The 18,913-nt window shown below is 39.2% G+C and overlaps 1 protein-coding gene and 1 pseudogene across 2 annotated transcripts; one reads left to right on the plus strand and one right to left on the minus strand.

The window, feature by feature from the left end:
- Nucleotides 1-1,146: 1,146 nt before the first annotated feature.
- On the minus strand, nucleotides 1,147-6,705 carry uqcrh (ubiquinol-cytochrome c reductase hinge protein). Its single transcript, XM_079676823.1, has 4 exons — nucleotides 6,551-6,705; nucleotides 6,230-6,262; nucleotides 3,053-3,214; nucleotides 1,147-1,375 (listed from the first exon to the last, which is right to left on the minus strand). The coding sequence occupies exons 1-4, from the start codon at nucleotides 6,593-6,595 to the stop codon at nucleotides 1,343-1,345; spliced, it is 273 nt and encodes a 90-aa protein (XP_079532949.1). The 5' UTR covers nucleotides 6,596-6,705; the 3' UTR covers nucleotides 1,147-1,342.
- A 2,534-nt stretch (nucleotides 6,706-9,239) lies between these two features.
- On the plus strand, nucleotides 9,240-14,946 carry LOC307023716 (cytochrome P450 2J6-like; annotated as a pseudogene). The gene is made up of 9 exons (XR_013810603.1): nucleotides 9,240-9,562; nucleotides 9,701-9,864; nucleotides 10,608-10,757; nucleotides 10,843-11,003; nucleotides 11,139-11,315; nucleotides 11,685-11,826; nucleotides 12,990-13,177; nucleotides 14,070-14,211; nucleotides 14,336-14,946. The product of XR_013810603.1 is annotated as a cytochrome P450 2J6-like (transcript).
- Nucleotides 14,947-18,913: the final 3,967 nt, after the last annotated feature.

Here is an 18,913-nt window from a genome sequence, read left to right on the forward strand (position 1 = left end):
GTACTGTCGTACCAATAATGACGTTCAAGAACGGCCTCTCGTGTATGATTGCTTAAATAAAGATTCAGTCAGTCGGACTGAATGAAACGAGTAGGGTCAGGCCCTGTTAACCCTCATGGTTTACAAAGATAAGACCTTACTTGACCTGCATTGTGTTCATTGTTGAAGTTACATACTTGTTTCTTTACTCCCTCTTCTGTCTAGGCTCTACGGCCAGCTGGGTGTCAAACTCAATTTCAACTCTGGCCACATTAGCATCATGGTTGCACTCAAAGGGCCAGTTTTATATATAAGTGGCAGTCTCAAAACAACAGCCCCGGTTTGAGAAGATCTGCAAGGTAAAGCAAGCACACAAGTCATTGATAGGCTATGTGTGGAATAGGATTGGTAGAGTGATGTGATCGTTTGCAACCTGCAGTAGAAATAGTAGTTAATTAATATGTTTTCCTTAAAGAAATTTGAATTTAAAAATCTACTACTCTGGGAAGAAGGCCTGCTAGTTTTAATTAGGCCAAATTAATTCACAGTATATATTACAAGCACTTTTGTTCATGTGTAATCCATAATAAAATATACAATTATAGTTTGATCTTTGTATCTTATTATTATTAGTAGAGAAAATGTAATGTTTTTAGAACAATATACAATTAATCCTACCAATGTAGAAGTGAACCGGGTTGGGGGGTCCCTAAAATATTTCCAATTACCCAAGGGGGGCCCGACTGAAAAAGTTTGGGAACTACTGGGATAGGGTAATAACTTCATAATTAACTACGTCTGAAAGCAGAAGTCTAGGGCAAACAAGTCTCTTCAGTGTCACACATTTCTTTAAAAAAAAAAAGCCAAATTCTGAGAAAAAAGTATAATTTCAGATGCATTGTGGGACATGTAGTTTATGGGCAATGTGCTTCTGTAAAGCGGCATGTAACCGTATAATAAACATATTATATTCTTTGCAAGCTCTTGTGGGGCCACATGAAATGAAGTCGTGGGCGGCCTTGAGTTTGAAACCCCTGCTGTAAGCCAATAGTAATGTGTACAGAAGATGATAACAGCTTAATGTTTTACAAATTACTTTGATTTAGCTTTACAATAATAAATTACCCAAAGAGCTGAGTGTTATTTGACAAAGCTTTGACACTGAGATAAGGTTTTCATGCCGTCCAGTTTATTGACATTTTGACTCAGACTACCTTGTTAAATATTCTGTTTATTCACAAAAGCAGATACATTATAGTTTACATTTTCATTTTCAACATACAGCAGATCCACATATGGATATTTTAAAACCATGTTCTCTTCACAATACAATAATTGAAGGATATATCTGTCAGGGAGGACTTCATTTCACAGAGTGGAACAGTTTGTGTGACACCTAAAGAGGACATAAGAGGGAATTAATTAATACAACATACAGTGAAAAGCAGAAAAAAGTGCAATTTATGTTGCAAGTTAAACACAATTTTGCTTTAAAATGACAGTAACATATGGCACACATTTCCCATCTTGGGATCCATAAAGGCTTTTCTTATGTGTCTATGTTGGTGTTGGACATGGAGCTGCAGTGATGCAAGTCACATTTCAGACTTGATCTGACCAATAAAGTATTATCGTATCGTATTATCTTATTTCAGCATTACTTAACTGCTGAATTCTATATATTCGAATCAAATGCAAAGAAATGGTAATTCAAAGCACATTTTGACAATGTTTTAGTGCAGTCTCTTCTGTGCAGTATGCATATACTGTTAGATAAAATGGACAGTGAAAATAGATGACAGTTTGTGTGTCAATAAAACGTTTTGATAATTAGATGTAAAGGTGCTTATAGTTGCAGCATGTGCCCACCAGGTACATTATTGTGAAAAGCCAGCTATGAGCAGTAAAGCTATACTTGTAAATCTTTAGTGAAGACAATTCATTATGTCTATAATATAAGAGCACAATGTTTTGTGGAATCTCTGAGGAGATTACACACACACACACACACACACACACACACACACACACACACACACACACACACACACACACACACACACACACACACACACACACACACACACACACACACACACACACACACACACACACACACACACACACACACACACACACACACACACACACACACACACACACACTGGAGTTGACTGAAGTTGTGTTTTTTGTGCTCATTAAGTTATACAGCTTGGTAACTGATTTATTTCAGCCAACTAGGGATTTGACACAAATGCGGAGCCACCAGTCGAATGCAATAGCAATGCTGGTTCAGAATCGAATGCGGTTAAGAAGCCTTAAGAAAAGGATTGGACGACGGAATGCACGCGCTATGGCCATGTTTCGCCGTAGGATGGCTGAGGACGATGAGCGTTATCACGCCCTAAGAACAGTTCAGTAAATCACAATTATTCATACTATCTAATGTAGGATTTGTGGAGTTATGTAGAGCTAATGTAGGATTGTTTTTGTGCCTTTGTATGTGTTCCAGATATGCAAATACTACGGAACGCGCCGTGTCCCAGGCTCTCTCTAGCTGGGGGTGAAAAGGTTTGCGTGAACTAGGGACTAGGCCCAGATCCTTTTTGGTGTGAAACCAAATCCCCCCCCTATCGGCTTAGTTCGGGGGGAATAGTACTCCGGTGTGAAAGCGCCTATTAACACCTCTTGTTGTTAAATAGCAGCTATGTGCAATATGTGGCGTGCAATATATATGCCGTTAAAAACTGTGCAATATATACCTGGCTGCAAAATCCTCAGAACTGTTACACGGTGTGTATTTTTGTAAAACGTGTAACTTTTTTTATGCAAGCTTTGGCTCTTTTCTGCTGTAACAATTTACATTTCCCCTCTGTGGGACTAATAAAGATATTGATAGGAACTGATTGTGATTAGTGGCTGATCTGAATGACAGAGCTTAACAGGGGCCTATCTTAATGGAGCTTTGGTGCCCCCTGCTGACATTATTAATGTATGCCAAGTTATTGCATGACTAATAAAAAGCACCTCCTGAACCTTGGATTCCTGGTGTTGTATTTTGTTTTAAACTTACACAGTGGTCCCGAGCATGCAGGAAGTCAAACAGCTCCTCGGTGCAATCCTCCGCCGTGGAGGACCGGGAGCCCACCCTGGTCTCACAGTCCTCCAGACGCTCCTGAGTGTGGACGCAGTGCTCCGTCTCAGCACACTTCAGCCGCATTGTTTCAAGAGGGTCCTGAAACACAATACTCAGAAATAAGAATACATACCTCGATCAGTGCCCTTCAAAAGGACAGGAGTTCAGTAGATGATCAGTTTTACACTAGAGCTATAACGGTTTGTGGAGAGAGTTTACAATGGTGTGACAAGGGCAGTATCGGTGTCAAGTCAAAGGCGAGGCAAGTTTATTTATATAGCACCTTTCAGCACACGGCAACCCAAAGTGCTTTACAAAATAAAATAAAAGACATTTAAGAATGAATACAGTAGAAGCACATTATAAAATGGCATTTAAAAAAAACAGGCATTTAAAAAGCAAAGATGATAAAAGAAACACAACAGGTACAAAATCCATGAATAAAAGCCATACTGCAGTGTGAATAGGAACACCTCACTCAAATGCAGCGTCAAAAAGATACGTTTTTAGTCTTGATTTTAAAGTTTTAAAAGTTGCAGCGGACCTGCACGATTCAGGGAGTTTGTTTCAGATAGTCGGGGCATAAAAACTAAACGCTGCTTCACCATGTTTAGTTCTGACTCTTGTAACAGAGAGCAGACCCGTCCCAGAAGACCTGAGACTCCAGAGGCGCGTTCACACCAAGTACTTTTCCCACAAAGGTTCCTGAGAACTCTTTAGTTCTCATGAACTAAGTACAGATCGCGTTCACACCGGAAATGAGTTCCTGGGGCTGGATTAGGCAAATGAAGCCGCTGACGTCACTTCTTCTTCTTCTGCTTTGGGTTTACTGGCAGGCCGCAAACAACTTCACGGCGTATACTGCCGCCCGAAGTCCCCGGCCGGAAGTCCCCGGAGTTAGGGACTGGCTTCAGTAGAAGCTGCTGGGACTCCCAGCAGCTTCTACTGAAGCCTTCCGAGTAAACGGCCAGAACGCCAACACCTCCTCATCTCCACCGCTCCCATGTTTTATTTTGTGTTGTCATAAGTTATTCTCTCTGTTTCTGCGCTGGGCTAATGCTAATGCTAATAATACAATGCGAGGATAATAAAATGGCGGCTTCAAAAAAGTTTGGGGGAGTTTGACGGGGCGTGGTTTGCATTCCACCCAGCCAATCAGACACAGGAAAGTCCCTGCTCTCTTGCAGGGACTGAAAAGGGGGTAAAAAAGGTTCTCTAGAACTAATTTAGTTCCTGGGACTTTTTGGTGTGAACGCAACTAAATCATAGTTCTCAGGAACCTTTGTGGGAAAAGTACTTGGTGTGAACGCGCCTCAGGATGGTTCATATTTCTGCTGGAGATCGTTAATATAATTTGGTTCTAAACCATTCAGTGCTTTATAAACCAGCAATAGTACTTTAAAATAAATGATTTGATAGACTGGAAGCCACTGTAAAGACTTCAGAACTGGACTGATGTGATCCACTATTTTAGCGTTAGTGAGGACTCGAGCAGCAGCGTTCTGAATCAGCTGCAGCTTTTTAATGGATTTTTTAATGAGACCTGTGAAGACACAGTATTCAAAGTTACCTTTATTGTCAATCTTCCAGTTTGTGTGTACAGACAGAGATCGAAATACCATTTCCCACAATCCAAAATATAAAAAACAAATGTATATAAATATATACAAATATGTGTGCAAATGTGTATATATACAGTCAAAGACACATTTTTACATGTGCACACATTAAGACCTAAATAAAGCTCTACCATTAAAAGATATGTGAATGGAGACACATAGATCAAGCTAACGCGCTTGGACAGCTTCATCCACATGTCATATCACTGTAATAATAAATGTGGAGGTGATTTAAATGTTTAAATATAGCCATGGTGGAACTAATTGAATGACAGTTGTCTCCAGAGACCCACCCATTCATGTTTGTCCTCTGTGGTGCACATTGGTTTTTGGTCCATTACTTTGAGGTTATACATGCCACAGCATTAACTCCAATTGTACTCTACTGAGGACATCCTGGGCTTTTCAAACATATGACATATGTGGGGGTGTGGCTTTGAAAAAGATAATTTCATTGTATTTCAAAATGGCGTCCATAACACAAGCACTATTTATAGAAAGAGAAATGTAATTTTTTTTTGTAATTTTGTAATTACCAGTGTTGTGAGGTCAATATTTTTAATTAATTATAGGAAGGGAACATCTTAGGAGTTAGTGTAGTGAGTTTCAGAGCAGTGTAATCATTATTTGACCTAAAACTAAATGTTTTTATGAATGTCCTCTGAGGAGGTCATGGGGATTTGCTAACTTTTTATTTCCCCCATCTTACACAACACAAATGGAGTCCACTATGGGCCAAAACTAACACGTAGGTTTCTGTAGGGTTCATGGCAGAGGGATGCAGTGGGGAAACATACATCAAGAGCCTCAAGTGTCAGATGTATCTCTGCATTTCAAAAAAGGATGGAGTGCTACAAAAGAGGGCTCAGTATTTGTTGCATTGAGTTGTTGTGCTCTAATGTTGTCCAAATGTACTTGTATGTTAATGTTGTTTGTATACTGTGCTTCGCATAACTACCATCTGATGTCCTCTACAAAGGACACACAATAAAACAAAAATAGATATGTTTTAGTTTGTGTTAGTCATTATGTTAATACCACCCTAAAGACTTGTGTGTTCTAAAAATAAAAGGACATTTGAAACCTTTTTCTTTCTGGGTCTCAGGAGGATATATTGTGATCTGTCCCTTATTGGCAAAGTGTTTGATCCGTGTTTTTATAGTGTAAAACCGAAAGGGTTGAATGATCCTTGTTTTTATCAGAAAAGGAGGGGGTGGCACAGGAGGAGTCCTGATGTGACCCAGTGTCTGTTTATTGTAAGTCATGTAAGAGGGAGAACAGGAGGTCTAAACATTGTCCACAGCTTGAACACTTTTTTCTTTAAACACACCTTTGTGTTTCTTACGTTTGTCAATGAGTTCTTGTTTTTACCCTTACTCCTTCCAAATTAATGATCACATATATCAAGTCAAAAGAAAAGGATGCAAGACATGTTATAAAAGGTTTGTGCTGATCATCATACAGAGAGCAGCTATAATGTATTTTGACAACATACCACCATGTCTTCCTCCTCTTCTTCTTCCTCCTCCTGAAACAGACATAATGACCAAATCAATCACATAATTCACTTCCAGCCTTCAGACAATTATTAACTGTAATGTTATCATGAACTACACATTCACCAACCACTAACTACAACGATTCTGCTGCATTAATAATAAGCATATTCATGTTTCTGGACGAGGATTGAATGTTAAAGTTGGCTAATGCTAACACAAGCGTTGTGTTGATACAGCTGTTAGCCTGCTAGCTAATATTACCAGACGTTTCTAACATGGCATGGCAGAGCTGTGTTAAGTCTGTCAAAGGTACTAACATCCTCGGGCTCTCCGTTCATGATCATCTTCTCCTCAAAAACCATGGTTTTGTTGTCGTTGTCCTTAAATGACAGGCTGTCAGAGTTACAGAGGACACAGCAGGTCACACGAGCAGGGCGGCTAGCTGACAAATTGCAGAAATTAGCCACACAGTTTCCGGTTGTCGGATTTTCAAAATACATTTCCTGTAATAATCCATAAACGTGGTTTCCGTCGTGTTCAGAGGAGGGAGAAGTACTCAGATCTTGTATTTAGGTAAAAGTAGAAGTACCAGAGTGTAGGAATACTCTGTTGCAAGTAAAAGTACCCTCCTTCACTGAGCTTGCTGAGGAGCTCAAGCTCTCACTTATATGGAGGACGGAACATGACATATGTATAAATACATTTAAATGTATGAATAAAAACATGAATACATAAATAAAGACGGCAATAAATAAATAAATAAATGAATAAATACAGGAATAAATAAATAGACGAATAAATAAATACATGAATAAATACATCAAATAATAAATAAATATGGAAAAAAATAAATGAATGTATAAATAAATTCATAAAGTTGAGAATAAAACAGAACACACATTATTATATATCTTTAATATATTTGTCCGGCTCAGTCAGTAGGGGCTGTGAGCCGTAGGGTCGCCGGTTCAAGTCCCCGACCAGATCTAAATATGGAGTGTGGAGTGGTACTTGGAGAGGTCCCAGTTCACCTCCTGCCCTGCCGTGGTGCCCTTGAGCAAGGCACCGGACAACCCCCCCCCCCCCCCCCCACTCCCATTGATCCCCGGGCGCTGTACAATAACTGCTCCTAGTACTAGACTCCTGGTAGTAGGATGGGTTAAATGCAAAGAACAAATGTCACTGTGTGTGCTGTGTGCTCTGCATGTGAGACCATTAAAGAGGGTTTCATCCCTCCAATTCTATTCTATTTTCTATATTTCTACATTTAAGTTCACTTACATTGTCCAAGAAAAAAAGATCACTTCACACATCTCGTAACACTTCCCCTGGTGGTTTTACTGCCCTAATAACATCTGTTTAAGGTATAAAGGCTTTTGCATCAAGTTTTTTTTTTTTAAAGTGTATTTAATTCATATTTTCATTAGCTTGTTTTTTTTGTTTTAGTAAAAACTTTTTTTTAATATTAAATATCTTCATATCGTTTTTTTAAGTTAGTTTTTATGATTGTATTATCTATTATATTATTTATTTCCTTATCATTTGATTATATTAATTATTATAATTATAATTACATTTGTTTCATTTCATGCATTTGTCTCCCTGTTATTATTTTTTTAATTATTATTTGGTTGTTTTTGTATATAATAATTATACTAATACATTTGATTTATATAGCACACTTTAAAAACAACGTCATCTCAAGGTGCTTCACAAAGCTATAAGGAGAACATAATTAAACAAATAAAATAAATATATATCTAAGGAGCATATTGAATAAAATATGGTAATATAAAAAATATAAATAAAAGGTTAAAATAAAAATAACTAAATAAAGTAAAGGAAAGTATATATTTAATTTTGTATTTATTTATTGTGTTTCTCATCACAATTGTTTTTATTATAATCATTTTTAATGATTGTGTTATTATTATTTATTACACATTTGTATTTCTTTTTTTAGCTATAAGTTTTTGTATTCTTTTATTATGATTGTTTTGATTATTATTTATTTAAACATTATTGATATGTTATCAATATTAATCATTTATGGGCATCCCCCATAGGCTGGTTTGATTATTGAATTCTTAATTTCTTTATACAAGACATTTCTCCAACCCACATTCCCACCAAATTACAGTGTTGATGGATTGGGATTTGATGTGTTTTATTTTGAAGTCACAAACGTCTGCCAGACAAACGTGGATTGTGAACTTCCTGTTGACCAAAATTATGCTCATTCCTGCCATCGCGTGGTAAGAAGAGTACTGCTTCGAAGTCAGGGACACCACAGACACCACTGTCCAGAAACAGTCCCCTAAAGCTGGGCAAACACTGAGCGATTTTATAAAATGTTGTAAATTCCATATTATAATTGTACGAGTAAGTGACTTGCAAGAAGAGAAAGATTGTTGTCCCAGCTTTGTTAGAACAGTTTTGTGGCAGCCAGGTGTTCTCCTGTTGTTGGAAACACTGTTGTTCAACACATGTTAGTGAGGTAAATATTTAAAAGATTAATTCCAAGTCTGATGTAAAGTTGAATTTGCCAATAAAACCTCAAGATATATATGTAAATGTAAAAAAAGGAATAAAGACGAGTGAGGATCTTGGGGGTTGCTAATTAATGTCTTGTGTTATACATGAAGTGCAATTAAATTGATAACAAAGTTGTCATATCTTATGGAAGCCAGAAATAATAGTCTCATTCCCATAAAAGACTGTCAGGAAGTATGATGGTATACTCTTTGCTTGTTGTTGGGAAGAATGTCGGTAAGAAAAATAATTATATGTTTTGGTAAGGAATCAAAACGTAGCTATCACACTTTAGTTATATATAATGACATTGCACTTTGCCTTATTCACAAAGAGCAAATGGTGTTCCCTACTTCTCAATAAGATTTCTTTTTTGTAATAAAGTTACTGAATACAATTCTTAACATACCTTTATTACAGTCATACAGAGGGTACAGTCCAATGTCAACATAATGCCTTTGCTGTGTTGCCAAGATCCAAGGTTCTTTCAGGAGAGAGTTATATGCAGTAACTGGCTAAACAAAACCACCCACTTCATGGTAGAAGAAGAAAAAAGAAAAAGCTTTGGTTGGACAGGCTTGAACCGTTGCAGAACAGATTCAATCATGTCGATGTTTGGATTCCTTGTTGACTTGGATGTCAAAACTCTGCTGCTCTTTCTTATAATCTTCATCCTCACTGCAGATTATTTAAAGAACCGTCGATCAGGCAGCTACCCTCCAGGACCCCGGGCGTTTCCTATTGTTGGCAACATGTTCACTTTGGATCACAAAAGGACACATGAGAGTATGACAAAGGTGAATCAACAAGTGTATACAAATCTAAAAAGCAACTGGTCAGCTGATTTGACTGTTTGTGTTTTCTGATGTATGATGTATGTATTAGATGTATTAGATGTATGTATGCTTTTCCTATTCTCTGTCATCTTCTCACAGTTAGCAGGGACATATGGAGATGTGTACAGCCTGAGAATGGGACAGACATGGGTTGTGGTGTTGAACAGGTTTTGAGGTTCTGAAAGAAGCTCTGGTTACTCAGGGAGACAGTCTGGTGGACCGTCCCGACATGCCCCTCCAGCATGACGTCTCCCGGGGCCTAGGTGAGAGGTTTTATCCCACACACAGCGAGCCTAAAACCAATCCACATCTATTGCGTCGCCTGTAAAATTCCCTTTGTTGAATAAATGCACTGCTGGAAACATTGCCACCCACCATCAGTGCTGCACTTTGTGTTTGTTCATACTTTTTACCATGGTCAACGTTTATGTCTTATCCTTCTCATGTATGTTGTGATTTTAACATACATTGTCACATTGATTTAAGATTGATAGAAGCTGTGTATTACTGTAGCTTTCCTGCTTCCTGTTGTTGCTTTTCTGTTGCCGTACTACACACATACACAATATTTTATATGGATTTTTATCAAGTACAAATAACAGAACTGTAAGTATAAAGATGGTATCGAAAGCTTAATTAAAAGTGTTGTTAACCATCAACTGTTGTTTTGGACCACAGCCATGGCAGCAAACCAATTGACATTACTATTGGTTAGTACACAATTGAAGAATTATTTAACTATGAGGAGGACAAAAGGTTTTGAGATAGGTGGGAATTTAAAGATAGGAATTAGATATTTTTTGCATAACATTATTCATATAGGGTCTATGAACTGTAAGGAGTTTGGCATCATGCATTCTGGCCAGTGACATCCCCATATATCTAATAAAGATTTGAGCTCGTAAAGGCTGTAAATAGTTCATATTTTTGCATTAATATAAGTCTTTTCTATTTTCCTGATTTCTATCGACTCTAGTTTGATCTACTTTTGATATTTTCCCATCAGGTATAGTTTTAAGTAATGGAAACATCTGGAAGCAGCAGAGGCGTTTTGCACTTTCCACCCTCAGGATTTTTGGTTTTGGCAAGAAGTCGCTTGAGCCCATCGTCTTGGATGAATTTACATATTGTGCACAATACTTCAATAGCTTTAAAGGTAAATAGTGAAAGCACAGTGACTCATTTCAGATGAATAAACAAAGATAAATACCCAATTTACATCAAATGATCTGTTTGTGAAGGTAAGCCATTGAATCCACAAATTGTCCTCTACAACACTGTCTCCAACATCATCTGCTTCCTGGTTTTTGGACATCGCTTTGAATACGGTGGTGAGAAATTTATAAAACTGATGGAGTGGTTCAGTGAAAGTCTGGAGATTGAAGGCTCCATCTGGGCACAGGTACAGCATTTTTAAAGATATTGATGAAATGTTACTGCTGGGCAGTGCAGAAACATTTTTCATAGTGTTTTTCACAACAGTGACTGTATTCAGACTCAGGTTGTAGTAAACACATGGCTCTGCTCCACTCTGCAGCTCTTCAACTCGTTCCCTTGGCTGATGAGGTGTTTGCCAGGGCCTCATCAGACAGTCAAGCAGATCTGGAAAGATGTAAAGGACTTCATAAGAGTAGAGATTGAGAAGCACAAACAGAACTGGGATCCCTCAGACCCAAGAGACTACATCGACTGCTTCCTGAACGAGATTCAGACGGTGATTGTCTCTATAGCTTTGTTTGTTTGTATACTGTGTCATGTGAGAAGATTATCATTGTTCAGTTCCTGATAGCATGATATCTGCTTGTTTGGAACCACTATCAACTTTGTGTGTTCAAAAAGGCACCTGATATAACCTTCTTCAATGGCCTCTGCCTTACAGTCCTATTGATTGAGCCTTATCTCCAACAGAATACACACCTTTTGATCAAACAACGCTAAGCCTTTTAATTATTTTTCAAGGTACAGGTCCAGTACACATCAATGAAGTCAATATCATAAATTATAATAACCTTGGCTGTAGTAGTGGTTGAAATGTATTTTTCAGCATGTTTTAACACATTTAATGTATTGAATATGTTCTCAGGTTAAGGGGCAGGCAGGCAATACTTTTGATGAGGAAAGCCTGATAATGTCTGTGATGGATCTGTTTGTGGCTGGATCTGAGACCACTTCCACCATGCTGCGCTGGGCTTTCCTCTACCTGGCAAAGTACCCTGAGATCCAGGGTAAGAGCATTGACCAAGACAACAAGGCGATTTGTTCTAAAAATAATTATGTGCAAATGGATGACATTAGGACAAAGTTATTAGTGCTAAGTTGCCAGGTGTTGAACTAAAGTGTTTCCAGCTCTCACTCTTCAAATAAATGTACGTCAAGATGACATATTTTTCTAATTACAAGTGGCCTTCACGTTTATGAATGACTAATTCTGTGCAGCAACCACTTACCTATAAAAGGTCTACGTTGCAACTCAGCAGGTACACAAATATGTCTATTCTCTAATGTGACATTACATTACATGTCATTTTGTTAGATGGTTTTATCCAAAGCGACTTACATACATTCAGTACTGTGGTCAATCCCCACAGGAGCAATTTGGGGTGAAGTGCCTTGCCCAGGGACACAACAACATGCAGTGGGACTCGAACTTGCCATACCCTGATTCGAAGTCCAGCACACTATCCACTGAGCCACAGCCTCCCTACAACCACATCATCATACCAGCCTGACATTATTTTAAAGTCTTGTGGCGGATTTGATTCTGTATGCCAAAAGCACAACATAAAATATACTGTATACCCGAATATAGTTGCAAGGAAGGAAGTGGGCATTAATGCTAATTTGGCGGGAAGTTGCACAGAAACTAGCAAAGAAGCTAAAAGGTTATTTCATTCAATTTGGTCGTTGATAGTGTGACTATGTTGAAAGTCAAATGTTTTAACTTTGTACTTTTTTGTGGCAACTGGTTCAGCAAGTTGGTTCAGAGATAGCATTGTGAAGCTCAATCTGGGTCCGGCGGTAGCCATCTTGGAAGGTAGAGCTGATGCAGTCTTGGGTGTTGCACCTGCTAGCCCAAGCCCAACAAAAAAAGCACCCACCATAAACTTTTTGGAACAGGCAAATTGGATTAAGTGCAAAGACCCAAACACTTTGCTGTAAAAATGTTTATTCTTGCTGTAAAGTTGAGGGTTTTAAAATGAGGTCAGATTGGAGATTGACCTTTAAACAGGTGCTGCAGCATCAGGTGGCAATTGAAGGAACTACACTTTTTGGCAGTTATTCTTAGGCACTTTTTTTGTATCCCTGGTGGTTTGCTGCATTGTTTTGTCTTTTCTGCTGGTTGATGAAATATCATTTCATCTTCTGTTTTTCCCCTCCTGTTCCACAGCAAAGGTCCAGGCTGAGATAGACAGAGTGATTGGACAGTCCAGACAGCCCTCCATGGAAGATCGTGCTAACCTGCCCTACACTGACGCCGTCATACACGAGATCCAGAGGATGGGTAATATAGTTCCTCTCAACCTGCCTCATGTTACCAACAAGGAAATGAAGTTGGGAAGCTACAAAATCCCAAAAGTCAGTTCTCTTAATCTATTTGTATGCAAAATCAACAACCATATGGCGTCTTTATGAATTGTCATCATGAATCAATCACCAGGGCCCAGGAGTTCAAAACTTTTAATCCCTATCTGATCAAATCAGATTTGGATTTTGGGGAGTTCAAAACCAAAAAACAGGATTAGGATGACTTTGATATCCGATCAGATCAGGAAATCCAATCAAAGCTTTAATCTGGATCAAATCTTCAAAACGGGAAGTTCAAACCGACAACAACTGGATTACCCTGATCCCACCAGAGGGGTGGATTTCCAGTGGATTACCAGAGCAAAGTGTACTGTACAATTTATTTTTAAATATGTTTCAATTTAAATAAAATGGCAACGTTTGTTAACTGAAATAATACACACTTTTTAGCCTTCATGGGAAATACATTTTATTTTTCCCATTTTTGCTAACGTTTGTGGTAGCCTATTTGTTTTTCAACCAAATGTTGATGACATAAATGTTGATGCTCATAAAAGTGTAACAGCAAAGATTGTCAATCAAAAATGTAATTTAGATTAAAGTAAAAATATCTTCAACAAAAAAAAAGTCCATCATCTGTCATCACCTTTCAAATAAAAAAATATAATTAGACATTATAGATGTCTCTGCAATGTGGTCTCTTGCCTTCCTTGTATTATTTTTCATATCCACTAAATGGCGATCGGTAGGATTAAAGCACTGATATTCAGGATCTAGTCATCTTGAAAAATCGTAATCTGGATCAGGGTGATCCTATCCTGAATTGCTTTGAACTCCAGGGACAACATTTGGCCGACTTGTCTGATCCTTGATCACAAAAAATGGGATTTCAAAATCTGATCGGATCTGATTGAGATTAAAAGTTTTGAACTCCTGGGCCCAGGGAGTTACAATAATTCCCAATCTGACATCGGTGCTGTTTGACAAGAATGAATGGGAGACGCCCAACACTTTCAACCCAAGACACTTTCTGAACAAGGAGGGAAAGTTTGTGAAGCGAGCTGCTTTCATCCCTTTCTCTGCGGGTGAGAAGTAACACAATCTCTTGTTTTACTAGTGTCTTTATTTGTTTGTACCGGAGGTTAGTGCCATTAGGGTCTTTAACTAGTTTGACCTGTGGGCTAAAGCTGTGTTTTTCCCCTGTCTTAGGTAAGCGGGTGTGTCTCGGGGAGAGCCTGGCCAGGATGGAGCTCTTCCTCCTCTTCACCTCCTTCATGCAGCACTTCACCTTCTCCATGCCTCCCGGGGTGAAGCCTGTTATGGACTATACCTTCGGCATCACTCTGGCACCAGTTCAATATGAAATGTGTGTAACCTCACGCTAAGAGACAGCGAAAAAATGATTAAGAATCAATAACTTTTGTATCCTGCCATTTCATTCATGGTTACTGTACAGTATGTCACCAGGACATAGTTATAAATAGATCAAACTGAATTAGTGCTATAATGATAGATGACACAACAATTATTCCATTGCAAGTATCTCCTTCAGGCTGAACATTTTGGATCATTTACTTCTTTAGAGGAGTCATTTTTCCCCTCTGCTTACAATAAAACATTTTCCAGGAACTCCGGCCAGTCCTGAATAGTAGTGATGCCACTTTCTCCTCTAGAGGTGATTAATGGCTTCTGCAGTTTTAAAGAGTTTGGCTGAAATGGTATGAGTTGCAGTAAGCAATAGTTTATTTTGTATAACTGATGACTGGAAATTGAGATTGTATGTTTACAGTATTGGAGTATTTGGGCTAGATATTTCAATAAAGTGTGTGACACATCTCAAACATGAGTTGCGTGTTACATTTTGTCCAAGGGGATATGGAGGTGGACATATATCGAAACAACCTTTTATGTTATTCTTTCCATGAGATTCAACTAATTGTGTGCCCATATAGTATACAATAAAGGTGTGTGTGTGTGTGTGTGTGTTTGTGTGTGTGTGTGTGTGTGTGTGTGCGTGTGTGTGTGTGTGTGTGTGTGTGTGTGTGTGTGTATGTGTGTGTGTGTGTGTGTGTGTGTGTAAAGTATGAACAAACAACATTTGTTTGTTGTGAAAGACCAGTTGTAAAGATAATTATACGTCACTGATTAACAGTGTTAGAATTGCTTTATACAGTAGCCTACTGGTATCAAGGGCGCAAAGTCCAGTTTTTCCTCTTGGCAATCACTGGGCTGCCGTGAGCAAAGTTTCACGAGAGGTGATAGCTCTCTGCAACAGAAACAGCATTTTATGTGAAAGTCAAAGCACAGAAATCCCAGGCTTCAGTTAGACAGGCTTGAGCCCTTGATTTGCAGAATGGATTCAATCCTTTCTGTACTCGGTTCCTATCTGAACTGGGATGTCAAAAGCCTTCTGCTCTTCTCTGTAATCTTTATCCTCACCGCCGATTATTTCAAGAACCGTCGGTCAGGCAGCTTCCCTCAGGACTTCCTATTGTGGGCAACATGTTCTCTGTGGATTACCCAAGGACCCATGAGAGTATGACAGAGGTAAATCAGCAGGTGCAAAACATTTAAATATGTTATTGGTTATATGAAGCATCATTCTCTTCCTCTTCTCTGACATCTTCTCACAGTTAGCAGGGACATATGGAGATGTGTACAGTCTGAGAATGGGTCAGTCATGGATGGTGGTGTTAAACAGGTTTGAGGTTCTGAAAGAAGCTCTGTTTACTCAGGGAGACATTCTATCAGACCACCCGGACCTCCCTCTGTTCGTTGACATTTCCTCTGGACTAGGTGACACACACACACACACACACACACACCCCCACACACACACACACACACACACACACACACACACACACACACACACACACACACACACACACACACACACACACACACACACACACACACACACACACACACACACACACACACACACACACACACACACACACACACACACACACACACTGTGATATATTTATTTTAATGTCACCTTATATATATTCATGTGTGTTAAATTTGAAGGGACAAATGACATTTTTCCTCCCCAATATAGAGAGGTGAAGTCTTTGTGTTTCGAGTGGGATGTGAGCAGGGGACATCCTTATTTGGGCATAGCTCCAAATCTCTGGAATGTTTCCATCGTAAAAAAGAGGGTGCGTTACAAATGCTTAGGGCAGATGTGTGTGTGTTTTCATTGCAGTAAATATATGTGCTGCGTGATTACTGTTCAACTATACCTCTGTTTTTATTCTTTCATGTGTGGGTACTAAATGGCTACAAACATTCTGGAGAAATTAGCTTAAACATGTTTTATTACTCTATATGAAATGGAAGCAGCTTTTATGACAGGGACGAGAGAGCTGGGGGAGGGGACATTCTTCCTAAGATTTTCAGCATGTCAATTATCAGGGAAATCTACTTGTTTTAAATAGATGTGTGCGGTTAATTACTTTGTATTAATAATAACAGTATGTGTAAAGGAAGCTGGAAATATGCAATGTGAAACCTTTTATTTGAAGTAAAGATGTGAACAATAGCTCAAATGGCTGGAAAGGCTGCAGGACAAATGAGTGTGTTCTCTATACTGGGCCTGTGTGAAGTTTGACTATTTGAAAAGCATCTCTAATACTGCTTAAGAGCATAGGTAATGTGTTCCTCGTTATAATTGATATGAAGGTAATTTACATGTATTACGTATATTTAGCCAACTATAACAACTATATCTTAAAAAATATTTTTAACTTGTGTGTGGTAACCTGAGGGGGGGAAGATGGCCACAGAGGCTGCAAGATGTGAAATGAGATAAGGAAACTTGTTGTTTAGAGCAGGTTCGTTCCAGACACCAAAAGGTATCTGGTTTTCGTCAAACTGAAAGAGACTTTTTGTTTCCGGATTTCTTCTGCTGTGTCGCGCTGATTGGGTACGACAGGCCATGTGTTGGTCTCTCCCAATGAGATGACCTCTGGGGGAAGCATTCACACACACCTCCTCCTGTGTTTTTAGTATGAAAGCCTGTGCTTTCCTTTGGTTCGCTCTCTTCTTTTCTTCATACGGCCAAAGTGGTAAGACGCACGCACGCACGCACGCACGCACGCACGCACGCACGCACGCACTCACTCACTCACTCACTCACTCACTCACTCACTCACTCACTCACTCACTCACTCACTCACTCACTCACTCACTCACTCACTCACTCACTCACTCACTCACTCACTCACACACACACACACACACACACACACACACACACACACACACACACACACACACACACACACACACACACACACACACACACACACACACACACACACACACACACACACACACACACACACACACACACACACACACACACACATACATACACTGTGAAGCAACAGATGGAATCAACAACTGCGGACTCACTACCTGGGGTCCCGCCCAGAAGGGAAACCGACCAATGGAACACTGCCAACTCACTGGCTAGCTCGCTCAGAAGTGAACTCGCCAATAACAAATAGCTAGGGAAGAGCAAGCGATAAAACTCCTCCCCACCTGTGTATAAATGTTGTGATCATTTTGAAGATCGCCGCTCTTGTTTCTGACTGGCTGTCGTGGTACGTATATCACACGGTGGTAGAACCTGAGCCCGGAGTACTCTGCAGAGTGCTTCGTGATTAGGTGATTAGGTGATTGGTTGATGTATTGTATGTTTCCACCATTAAAGCAGATTATTGTTTAACCCTTATCCTGGTGCTTTGACTTTTCCTTCTTTTAAAACAAACTCATAGAGGAACGCGCGAAGCAGAGATTCTGCCTCAACAACGTTTAACATACATTTCCGCCATGGTCTACATGCGCTTTTACGTCGCCGCCATGTTTCAACAGGGAAACCGTATTCAACCCAACATCGGACAAGGCTGGCCTGTAAAAATACAAGTCAAGGCTAAGATTCAACACAGCGGCAACGTTGTCTACTCCCAATCAATGCTGTGTGTAAAGTTATAGCGTTATACGTCTGGCTCGGTTTACTATAACACCGGTCGTCTCACCATCAAAATGCATTACAAACGCCTTCAGGTGCTTGAAGATAAATTAGACGCCATCTGTAGCTAAGCTAGCAAAGCTAACTGTGGTGGGTAGTTGAACTCATTGTATCTATATTTTGGTTTAAATAGTACAGTGCACTTTACTGTTAACATTCTTTGTTAGGTAAAATACACACTTACCTCATTATGCAAACGAGGAAGACAAATGTCCCAAGAATCCCCAACTTCACATCCAAATTCGGCCACACGTGACATGTCGATGTTTCTGTCTGCAAAATGTCCGACAAATTCGCTCAGCGCCGCTCGCCCGCTCATAGACAGTGACGGGACCCTGCTCAGACCCTGCGGAAACCCCGTAGTAGGGGTGGGCGGATGGATTCCAAAATATCGATACTTCCGATATTACGTTACGTTTCAAAATATCGATACTAGAGCCAATAGGAAGTTCCGTTTTTAAGGGTAGTCTAGCTAAGCCTGGCTAATTTTCAAGTTGCAAACATGACATGTCAATTTGTCTATTGCTGACCTTGAACATTTCTTATAGCATGAAAAGGCAGATTATAAAATCAAAAAATGTTAAGCGCAGAAATGTTGTTATTGAATATCAAAATCCCAGAGAAGGAAAGACTGTTTTGAATTTCAGAATACTAACTGTGAATATTTTATGCATTTACATTTTTGAAATGCTCCAATTACTTTCTTTCTTGAACTTTTGAAAAGTGTGATATAATTTAAATCA

The sequence above is a fragment of the Notothenia rossii genome (assembly GCF_949606895.1).
Source record: "Notothenia rossii genome assembly, chromosome: 1".
NCBI classification, from domain to species: Eukaryota; Metazoa; Chordata; class Actinopteri; order Perciformes; family Nototheniidae; genus Notothenia; species Notothenia rossii.